Source organism: Gymnodraco acuticeps, unplaced genomic scaffold (assembly GCF_902827175.1).
Source record: "Gymnodraco acuticeps unplaced genomic scaffold, fGymAcu1.1, whole genome shotgun sequence".
Classification (NCBI taxonomy): Eukaryota; Metazoa; Chordata; class Actinopteri; order Perciformes; family Bathydraconidae; genus Gymnodraco; species Gymnodraco acuticeps.
Genome location: NW_022990312.1, coordinates 206190 through 218047, shown reverse-complemented (window position 1 = coordinate 218047; position 11858 = coordinate 206190). Strand labels below are relative to the sequence as shown.

Genomic DNA, 11858 nt, shown 5'->3' with positions numbered 1-11858 from the left:
TTCCTGTGGAACATGCCTGCTCATGGGTTCAGCTTAATGTGAACAGGTGTCTCTCTCAGTCATGGGGATTTCATTAAGTCTGATAGATATTCAAACATTTAACCATCCACCTCACTCTTTGGAAATACTCAGAGGAAACATACCTTTAATCTTTGAAATAACAGAAAAGTCAAAAGTTCAGAGAAGTTATTTAACAGCAGAACAAATTGACTTAGGTAAATGAAGCATCTTCAGGTGGAGATAACACATGTCATGATATCAGAAGTGAACAGTATTCAGAAGCTCAGCCACAGTGCTCCATCAACACGCTACTCTGAAACCAACAGCAGCATTCTCCGCACTTCATTATTTTCACGTCAGGAAACAGGGTTCCTCCTGAAATGTCATTAAAGCGTCGCAGCTCCAGGACTGCTTCATTTCCTCATCAAAGCAGCAGCCGCTGGAACTGGATCAGTGCCAGTCAGGATCTGTAGATACAAAAGTTGTGTCTCCAAGGACTTGTCTAACTTTGTGAATTAGTACCCCAAATCAGTTATACTACAGAGCAGTTGTGATTAAAATATGTATGTCATCGTTTGTCATTGTCTTTTAAATTTAGTAGCTGAACTGGAAGCTGCACAAAAAAAAAAGTCTTACTGATCCCCAAGATACATCAAGCAAGGAAACAGATACATGCAAATATATTATATATTATCATACTTATATGTTTTCAAATGTTTTTGATACGAAATGAAACCAAACGGGTCAGAAAGCCATCTGCTGCTGATGAATAAGAAGCCGACATGAGAGAAAACAACTATTTTGTGCACATATATTAAAGTGGAGTAATGGCGTTCTGAGCAGAGACCCAAGTCACTTTCACTCTCTTACAGCATTTGCAATTAAACAATTATCTTAGACCCAGGAACATTATGTACATGTAACATGAACAAGCAGGAACACAGCAGAAATACACCAACCACTGCCTCTGCAGTACCACCATTCAAAAGCTTTCTGATGCGGGTCTTGAAAGCAGAGAAATTATGACCTTTAGTGGCCACAGGTGCGAAAGAGCTACTGGAAGCTGAATCTCGGGGACCGGAGAAAGTGGAGCAATATTCTCGCCAAGCCAAGCAACAGCCTAGAACTACCTCAGCCTATACAAGTAACCTCGTAAGCCACTCTACTGATGCTGGACAGTTTTTCAGTGGGTGCATAATAAACAGCAACATACAAATGAATGTAAATAAATAGCCAAATAATGGATCAACGCCAGTGGCGAGCCGTCATGGCCCTCTAGGCCCTCTCTGAGGGCCTAAGATATTCTAAAAAATAATATTTAAAAACATTTAAAAAATATATATTTTTTTTAATATATATTTTTTAAATATTATTTTTGTTATATTTTTACCGAAAAAACTTGATTTATTTGTATTTAAAATCAAATTTCCAAAGAAATAAATCCTTCGAATCTGCCTGTTCAGTTTCTGTTTGAATGTGAAGGGTTACATGAAAAAAGCTCGTCTGGCCCTCTATGCGATTCACAGAGGGCCTGCTATAGTAAAACAACGAGAGAGTAATGTCAAGTGACAGTACAATTGACCAATCATATCTTCCCTCTAAATGGGAGGGCTTTATTATCGCGGACTTTATGACAAGTTCCGCCCGCTGCGCTGCCAAGTTTATGCATGTGATATATCAACGGGTCAAGCTAGGCGGAATTAGCATACGTTCATTCACGATGGCTCACGTTAGTGATAGTGATGACATCGTTGCGAAACTACTAACCAAGTCTTTTTCAAGAATGAGTTACACGGATAAATTGGAGTTAATTACCAAAGGGCGACCAACACCACAGCTTAATTTGGTTCAAAAAACCAAACGGTTCGAGAGGCATTTTAATATCGGCAATTACGCCAGATACAACTGGATGACCGGATCAACCAGGGAACAAAAGCTGTACTGCTGGGATTGCTTGCTTTTTCGAGCGGACAGTGGGTCATGGGCCAGAGATGGATATTCTGATTTAGGAAGTTTATCCAAATTAGCACATCGCCATCAGAATGCTTCAGGTCACCTCAGAGCTATACTATTCGGCTTAAAACATTTGGGGACACCAGGATAGAGCTCCAGCTGGATGAGCAACAACGCCGGGGTGTCATCCTTCATAATGAAAAGGTGAAGAGGAACCGAGGAATTTTGAAACGCCTGATAAATTGTGTGGTGTACTTGGGCAAGCAGGAGTTGCCGTTCCGAGGTCACGATGAGAGTGTAACTTCATCAAACAAGGGGAATTACATAGAGTTGCTGGATTTAGTGGCAGAATATGACAGCGACCTGCACACACACCTCGCCACATCAACAGTATTTACCGGCACATCTTCAAGGATTCAGAATGACCTGATCAGCGCTGTCGCTAGTGTAATGACGGATAGCATGAAAGAGGAGCTGAGGAAGGCACCTTTTGTTGCGGTCATGTTGGATGAAACGACAGACATTAGCAACGTGGCGCAGATGTCATATGTGCTTCGATATGTCACTGACGATGGGATAAAAGAGCGTTTCTTCAAGTACGAAGATGTGACAGAGGACAAACGAGCAGAGGCCATAGCTACACGGCTGCTGGAATTCCTGAGGGAGAGTGGCTGTATTGACAAAGTGGTCGCGCAGTGCTACGATGGAGCAGCTGTTATGGCCTCTGGATTGAATGGGGTGCAAGCGAAAGTTAAGGAAACAATTCCACAGGCCCTTTTCATTCACTGCTATGCTCACATCTTAAATCTCGTTTTGTCAAATGGAGCTTCCAAGATAAGAGAGTGTAAGGTCTTCTTCTCCCACCTCTCTGGCTTGGCCACCTTTTTCAGCCGCTCAGCAAAGCGCACCAAGCTACTGGATGATATTTGCCAGCATAGGCTTCCACGGGCAGCTCCTACTCGCTGGTGCTTTCATTCTTGCTTGGTGTGCACAGTGGCAGATAAGACCAGGGAATTGAGAGAGGTAAGATAATAATAACAATGAACGTAATGGAAATATTAACAATAATAAAGAAATGATTTAGTGTTGGAAACTACCCACTCATAAAAACATGAAGGTAAAGAACTATGCTAGTATTACATTAAATGGAAAGCTAATCTTAGTGTTTACTGGAGGTCTATAAGTTGTTTTTTCTAAACTAAGCATTACTCTCGTAGGTGTTCGAGCACATCGTAGACCATCACACAGAGTTTGATGACGAAACTGTTCATTGCTCTGATGGATACATCACCCTCCTTACCAGCTTCGATTTCAGCTTTTGGTTGAAAACCTTCCACGCTATCTTCTCCTACTCGGATGTTGTTTTTGAAATACTTCAGAACAAAGGTTTTGATATGCAGTTCTGCCTGGCCAGAGTGGATCAGCTACAGCGACAAATTGAACAGGAGAAGGGGAACTTTGACAGCGTCTACGATGAAACCCAGGCTTTGGTTGGTCCTCCGCGCGGCCGTGGAGCTCAAGGAGACGTTCGTGCACGGTACAGGGAGCTCCACTGCAGCGTAATTGACAGCCTGCTAACCCAGATTTCCAACCGCTTCAGTGACCACAAAAAGCTGGAATTCCTGGCCCTTCTGGACCCGCAACAGTTCGGGCATTACTGTAACTATTTCCCAACTGCTGCCTTGAACAGTTTGATGGAGAGCTATGGCGGATATTTCGACCAGCCTCGACTGCACACGGAACTCGCCGTGATGTACGGCATGTCTGACATTTTGGGGAAAAGCCCAGCCGACATTCATCAGTTTCTCCTCAAAAAAGGACTGAGTGAAAGCATGAAACAGGTGTACACCCTCTCATGCATCATCCTGACAATACCTGTGTCCACTGCCTCTGTGGAGAGGTCCTTCTCTGCGCTGAAGCGCATAAAAAGCTACTCGAGGTCCACGACTGGGCAAGTCCGACTGTCAGACTTGGCCTTAATTTCGATCGAGAAGGAATTGCTGATTGCTTTAAAAGCAAAGGATCACCTGCATGACGACGCCATCAAGTTCTTTATCCAAAAAGACAGGAGGATGGACTTTGTGTTTAGGTGATTTGATCATCAAAGGTAAGTCAAAGTGATTTTCAATGTGGGCCGCCGTGCCGACTTAATTCATTTGTAATTGTTACTTGGCTGTGGGTGCCCTGTCATGATAGGTGTTTATATAAATGGTGTTGTTTTGTGTGGTAGAGGGTCGCTGTCATTGATGCGTTTTGCACCCCGGGCCGCTGTTTTGATATTCCGCTGAAGTATACTATAGGCTGTGACGTAAAAACTTTTTCTTTTTTTTTTCGAGGGAAGAGGGGGGTGGGGTCAGAGGGCCTAGGTAGAAAAGTCACGGCTCGCCACTGATCAACGCTGTCTGTCTAATATGTTCGTTAGCTGTTAGTGTTGTTGCATAACAACCACCTCACACTATGTTTTGTGCAGAAGGCAACGGAGGGACTATTTTATTTTGAACATCATTATTTACGATTAAAAACTATTTAAATCGGAGTGTGTATTGCTGTGATATAATGACCATATACCACAGCCTGCCGTGAGCTATTGCTTAAATATACACTGTCCTGAAAATAAGTACATTTAGCTAAAATCATTTCAAAAAGTGTAATAACATAAATAACCTGAAAACCCCTACGAGTTTATTGTGAGTTTAAGTGCACTGCAGACTAGTGCACTGAGTGACAACCAAAGCACAGTATGCAAAACACACTGAGCAGAGCAACACGTGGCACAGCTCTCTGCAGCTGAAGCAGGTCGCAGTGATAGTGTGGCAGGTCATAGGGTTAAAGCTTTCTGCATACAATCTGAATTACATGCCAGGAAAGGTGGCTGCTGTGATCTGGCATCCCAGCTGGTCTGATTCTTCCATTACTTCCTACAAAACAGTGGTGAAGAGCACCAGGAGCAAATGCCACGAGTTGAGTCTTCACTGAAACAGCAATATGATGGGTATTGGTTTAACCTAATTACCTCCCAACAATCTTGCATTTAAAAAGATATTTCTTCCACAGTGCGGTGCAATGTTCATTCTGCATAACACACACCAGCGCTAAATAACATCCAAACAGAAAACAATGAGCGTATATGTTCTAGTCCACTGCACAATGCAGAATAAATGGGAAACACTGGAATGGATATTTGGCATTATTGTGGAACAGGGGTTCCTGGCCGATTGCCTGCTTGTAAAATTAAAGGAAAATACTGTACCCCTCCCACCTCTGGTTTATATAGTGAAATTGCTCTATGGGAAGTGGTGGTTCGTGGCTCTCAGAAGCTTCACTTGATCCTAATCCCATAAGGTGTATTTTTCTGAAATCAGATAAACACCATCTTTTAGGTTTTCTTGAGACTCTAAATATGCAGTTTACTCTTTTTCAAAAAAGCCAACTGAAGAAAAATAAACACCTCTCCTCTCGAAGTGCCTTAAAACTCTTTTGAAAGACTTTTGACTCTGAAGCACCAAAGCGTTGATGACAAGCTTGTTCCAGACATTCTGAAGAAAGGCGACATGAATATTTTGCAAGGTGAACAATGTTTTATCATCTCTTCTGGAGTCTGCTCAAGGTTTTGTCATTTGCAGCCAACGTCTCTTCAGATGTTCTCATCAGTGGCGCACCAAAGGCTGTGGGATGACAGAGGCAGCATTAAAGCAGATATTTGGGGATGAGTGGGGACGACGACTCTGAGATTGAAAGTTGCTGTGTGTCTGTTCGTCCTCCACGCCCTCAGTGAAGCAGATAATCAGCTGTAGGGATGTGAAGGCGACCGACAGCAACGTGTGAGTTACTGTTGCGTAAATATTCATATTTAGTATGAAAAAGGCATTACTGAACAAGAACAGATTGCACCAACTTAAAGTCAATGAGAAGAAGGAAATGGGGGGGCTTTAAATGGTATGTGTTGCTACTTGTTTAAAATATGAAGTGCTTTAATCATGCTTGTAGTAGGTAGTAATTATTGTTGTTATGTTGTCTTTATTTATTTTCATTATGTTCGTTATCCAATTGGTGCCATAATTAGGACGGTTTATTGTCTCATCACATGTTGTTGACCAATGTTGTTTACCATGTTTAAATGTTGTCCTTCTTCTTTGGTTTCCATTCATTTTGTAATCCATCACAGAGAGCATGTAGTCTACTTAAAGAGGCCCTATTCACCCTCTCATGTAGTGTGTTTTATAGGATTTTGGACCAATAGACCTTCAGCTGGAGGGATGCTGCTGCTCCATCTGGAGGCCAAGTGTGCCCGAGGTGACACACACACACACACACACACACACACACACCTATCGTGCAGCCGTTGTAAGAGAGAGATGCCACTTGGTGTTGTGTGTGCTCCAAGGACGCTGACTTTTTGTCACCTCACAGAAACAGTGTGACAAAGCTGTCTGCTGCTGTCTCTCTGTGTGTGTGTGTGTGTGTGTGTGTGTGTGTGTGTGTGTGTGTGTGTGTGTGTGTGTGTGTGTGTGTGTGTGTGTGTGTGTGTGTGTGTGTGTGTGTGTGTGTGTGTGTGTGTGTGTGTGTGTGTGTGTGTGTGTGTGTGTGGGTGTGTGTGTGTGTGTGTGTGTGTGTGTTATTTTACCATGATCAATTTGTTCCCACTCATCTCGACATCTTCCTCTTCACTTTGCTAGATTCTACATCTCTGAACAAATACACTGAAAAGAAAGAAGATGAATCAGGCGTTCATTTTCCAGGCTTCCATGGACGGACAGACTTCCTGTCCAGGTCAACAACCTTTGTGCCCATTGTCACCGCATTTTCCAAATTGTGTTTTTCAATGTTTGCATTTATGGTAGCCATTAAGATGCAGTTGTAGTTGGAGCTACTATAAGATCGTGATTATGTGACAAACTAAAAAGAAGCCATTAGGCTACAGATTGTTTGCTAGTTTATTATTTTTAAATCATGGTCAATTCATATTAAAAAATAATTTAAATATTCTCAGCTCTGCACAAACGTGACCATCTTTCATATTAAAAAAGGGCTATTTTCATTACTCTACTTTGTTCTATAAAGTAACTAGCTCTCAAATTCATATTTAGTGGGATGAAAACGCAGAGGTGGCGCTCTATACATTTGGCTTATTATGCCCAGTAGAAGAGGTGATATTTCTCCTTTACAGTCATGAAAGTTGGGGCAGTATAGGAAGCTGATCCTGAGTCTGTGTTGTGCTGCTTATCCCTTGCTCTCTTGGCTGGGGAGGATAGACAGCTTGGGTGTGGGGTATGTGTCAGTCGGTGGTGGGAGAATGTCTGTTTCTTCTCCCTACCGTATGGATACACAGCCTGTAAACAAGCCCTCTCCATGGTGGCTGTGCAAGTGAGGGAACACACCAACACACACTCTCTGTTGTTAGCCCTACCATGGCCCCTGGCCTCTGTTCTACCACAACAAGCCACTTCAGCTCTGCTGCTGTGGCCCTCAATGTCCACCCCTCTGCTCACTGGCTCTTTATTGGTCCGTCCTTAAATAGCCCAGTGGGCCGATGTTCAGCCTATGCTACATGATCAAAGGTTCAAAAGGCACCAGAGTGTTGTCAAAGTTACCATTAAGATTGCGATTTACCAGACAAATGGAAAATATTCCGTCAAATATGATCTGTGTTCATTATGTTTTGTGCAATCGCTGTTGTAACTAATGAATGTGTGAGAGACAATAAACAGTTAATATTCATAAAATACAGACAGTTGTATCTATTCAAACTTGTTTACACATCAATTGAATTATTGTATCGATATAATAGTAATTGCCTGATGTAAAATTATCCAGCAGAAGAACTTTGGAAATTACATCAGTTTTTCTCCCGGCACCGCCCTGGCGCCCTGCTTACTCAATAATATGCGTGTACACATCGACAATTGTGGATTTGAGCACCATTAGTACGGCAACTAATTCAAATTAGAAATATAATTTTTCCTGAGAAAAGAAAGAAATTCCCATAGTGTGGTGTGGTGTAATGCTAACTCGCTGTTTGCGCTGGTGGCATCGCTGAGAGAGACTGGTGCCAACTCATCTATTCAGATTATTTTTAGTACACTTTAAATTGTGCTAATGGCAAATTATTTATACCGACAATATAACACCAGCTCATCTCCATCAAAAACTGCAAATCCCCCACCGCTCCCCTCCCCCAAGGTGTCCCCCAAGGTTCAGTTATCGGCCCCCTCCTCTTCATTCTCTTCCTGCTTCCCCTTGGTCACTTAATCCGCCGTCATGGACTTCAATTCCACTGCTTTGGCGACGACATCCAGCTCTTCCATCTCCACCAAGTCCATCTCCAAATCCTGGCTTGAACTCAACTTCCTCAAACTCAACTGCGATAAATCTGAAATAATCATCATTGGACCAAAAAAGCTCACCACATCCATCCAAAAATTCACCCTTAACATCGACGGTTTCCCAGTTCCAACTTCCCCTCACACCCGTCTACGTCCATCCCTCTCCCCCACTGCTGCAGAAACTCCACTCCACGCCTTCATCTCCTCCCGTCTGGACTATTGCAACAGCCTCCTCTATGGTTCACCTTCAAAAATCATCAATAAACTCCAATACATCCAGAACTCCGCCGCCCGTCTACTCACCCACACCCGAATCCGTGACCACATCACCCCGTCCTCATCAAGCTCCACTGGCTCCCCATCCCCCAGATAATTCAGTACAAGATCCTCCTCCTGACATACAAAGCCCTCCATAACCTGGCCCCATTCTACCTGACCGACCTGCTCCACAGACACACTCCCACCCGCTCCCTCCGCTCTGGTGCTGCCAACCTCCTGTCCCCCCCCCCCATCCGGACCAACCTCCTGCCCCCCCCCCCCCCCCCCCCCCCATCCGGACCAATTTCCTGTCCCCCCCATCCGGACCAACATCAGGTCCTAGGGCGACAGAGCCTTCTCCGTTGCAGCTCCCACCCTATGGAACTCACTACCCCAACCCATCAGAGACTCTTCCTCCCTCACCGCATTCAAAACCTCACTCAAAACCCACCTGTTCAACACTGCATTCAACCACTGACTTTTGTGTTATTCTCTGTCAAAGCGTCTGAGTTTTTAGAAAAGCGCTATATAAATGTCATGTATTATTATTATTATTAATAATATGACCGGAGACATTTGAATTGGCCGGACTCATTCCGATGTTTCAGTCAAAGTCCTGTTACTACTCACCAAGTGGCTGCTGCGTCTTGTGCCCCTCTCTATCTTCATGTGAGGCCTGGAATATTGTTACTACAATTAGACAGCCAGAAAACATGCCTTCCAAAGTTGTATGAGTCAACAAATAACCTTCAAACTTTTGATGTGAAAAGGCAGAACACCTTCCATTAATGTTAAACAGTTATGTCCTAGATCTTGAATAACCCATTACATAACCAATTCAACAAATATGTCCAAGGTTATTTCCTATGGTGTTTGATGAAGTTTAGATATTGTTAAAGTCCAGTTCAGTGTGTTCCATTCATTGCTGACTACCTTTACAGCCATTTACTTACCATATTTTTTCTTTCTGATTTTGTCAGACCTGTATGAGCAAATGGTGTTGTTTTCCTTGATTGGCTGGCAGCTTCTGACACATTCTTTGGTCAGAGATATGGAGTGTGAACTTCGTACATTGCTGGGAAATGGTTAATCTCTTCACTCACAGGAAGAACTTCAGTCTGTAATGCAAACAAACCTGCCGCTCACAATCAACCTTTATATGCTCCTTTTTTTGTTGTATGTACACTTTCTAGAAACTTAATTGCACACAAGATTAGGTTTAGTCATTATGTTACGTGGCAAAGATTTGTTCCAGAATATGTCTTTACTTTAGTGAAAGGAGAAAAAAATAGTAGCAGGAATGTAGTTTGGGTGTAACGTGAAATAGAATTTCAAGGACCTTGACACACAAGGTTCACGTCTTCCTGCACGCAGTGATGTGGTTTCAGTTAATAAAGAAAACTTATTTTTCAGTGTTTAACCCAGACCATGACCGTTCTCTTGCTTTCACCAAGTGCTTTATTTTGACTCAACATAACCATAAATGACATTAAAAAAAGTGTTTCACTGTTAGAAGCGATACTTTTCTATATTTTTAACTTAAAATAAGTAAGTAAAATAATACAATTCTGTGAGCATACTTTTTTATTTAACAAATATTTGATGAGGCAAATCAGGTAAATATATATCAAATTTTCTAGCACATATTGGCTCTATAATTTCAATGTGGTTGCACGGAGAAACTTTTGGATGATTACATTTTTTATTTTTAGGAATATAAATACTGACTATTATGGTCTAGGTTGGCAGACTGAGCCATTCTTTTTCTGTATTGTTTACATGTTATGTTACATGTTTCGCTTCTGTCTTTCAATATCTTGGAATGTTGTGTCAAATATATGTTATTCATTAATTATCTGTCGCTCCGTTTGTGTTCTGATAAGGTAAACTATTTTATTTGTGTATGGGAGAAGGTTCCTATGTTCGGCAGTTATAGACTGGGCTTTCTTGTACAAGAGAATAAACAAATATATATATTATCCTTAAATTATGTCATACAATGCACCTAATAAACAAGTATGGCATTTTGAAACATGATGTGCAACCATTTTTACTGTATTTTGTGTGCATTTTGTTGTTAACTAAGATGATATGATTTATTTTTGTTAGTATGCACGTGGACGCTTTGGACATACCTGGAGAAGGAATAAATGGGTCTTCGGAATGATGGGAGTTAAAGACAAAAGGCGGAGACTAGTGTTGAAACTAGTGGAGAGACGATCAAGATGCCACCTTGTCCCTCTGATTAGACGGCATGTCAAGTCAGGAAACAGCATTATTAGTGATGAGTGGAGGGCATACAGGAGAGTGCTGAGTAACGTGGGGTACAACCACTACACCATAAACCACAGCAGGTGGTGTGTGAACCCCCAGACGGCAGTCATATCCAACATAATGAAAGAGCTTGGTCGACCGTCAAAGGACATGTCCGTAGACTGAGAGTGTCAGGATTCTCATGTTATGTCACGGTTGTAGTTTTGTATGTCTGGTTATGGGTGTTTTCCTCTTGGTATATTGTCTGGTCCTTTTCCCTGTGTTTTTCCTCCTGTCGTTAGTTTCCCTGATGTGTCTAGTTGTCTGATTGTGTTCACCTGTGGCCCTTGTGTTTCTCCTCCCCTGCCCGGCTGTTTCTCGTCTTGTGATTACCCCTCCGTGTATTTAGTCTTGTCTCTTCCTGTGTTCAGTGTTGGTTCGTCTTTTGTTTGTGACTGAGTTCACCGGTGAGTGTTCTGTTTTTTCCAAGTTATTATTTTATCCTTGAAATAAAGGCAATATCAGTGTAATCTGCATTTGGGTCCTGCTTGCTTCACCCACCGTAACAGTACGAACCAACCAAGGATGGGCCCAGCAGATCCTTTTGAGCTGGAATTACTCAGTTTTTCCTTTTCTTTGGCTGGCTGCTCTGATAAGTGGAGGGGAGCGTCCTCTCGGTGTGTGATTCCCGGCCTGCTAGCCCCAGGCATGCTAGCTCCCTGCCTCCCAATTCCCAACCTGACACCATACGCCTCGGTGTGTTCCGTCTGGAGTCAACCTCTGCTTCTTCCCCAGTTCCTGCTCCTGTCCAGGAGCCGTTCTCTGGAACTCGTCTGGCTTTTGGAGGTCCACGGAGCCTCCAAAAGGCTCCTAAGAGAAGGAGTCGCAGGTCCAGGCTAGCAGTCCTAGCCCCAGAAGCCATGGTTCCAGCCCCAGTTCTGGCCCCAGCAGCCATGGTTCCAGCCCCAGCAGCCATGGTTCCAGCCCCAGCAGCCATGGTTCCGGCCCCAGCAGCCATGGTTCCAGCCTCAGTCCTGGCCCCAGCAGCCATGGTTTTGACTCCAGCCCCTC

General features: G+C 43.1%; 1 protein-coding gene across 1 annotated transcript; it reads left to right on the top strand.

Annotated features, from left to right (window-relative positions):
- The first annotated feature begins 2075 nt into the window (after positions 1-2075).
- On the top strand, positions 2076-11373 carry LOC117550396 (zinc finger MYM-type protein 1-like). The gene is made up of 3 exons (XM_034222825.1): positions 2076-2976; positions 3171-4060; positions 10644-11373. Exons 1-2 carry the CDS (start codon positions 2404-2406, stop codon positions 4044-4046), a joined length of 1449 nt encoding a protein of 482 aa, XP_034078716.1. The 5' UTR covers positions 2076-2403; the 3' UTR covers positions 4047-4060; positions 10644-11373.
- Positions 11374-11858: the final 485 nt, after the last annotated feature.

Excerpts from the sequence above, each read along its gene's own strand:
- LOC117550396 (XM_034222825.1), top strand. The coding sequence starts at position 2,404 with ATGACGGATAGCATGAAAGAGGAGCTGAGGAAGGCACCTTTTGTTGCG. Across the intron at positions 2,977-3,170 it reads AGACCAGGGAATTGAGAGAG|GTGTTCGAGCACATCGTAGA; the intron begins GTAAGATAATAA and ends TTACTCTCGTAG.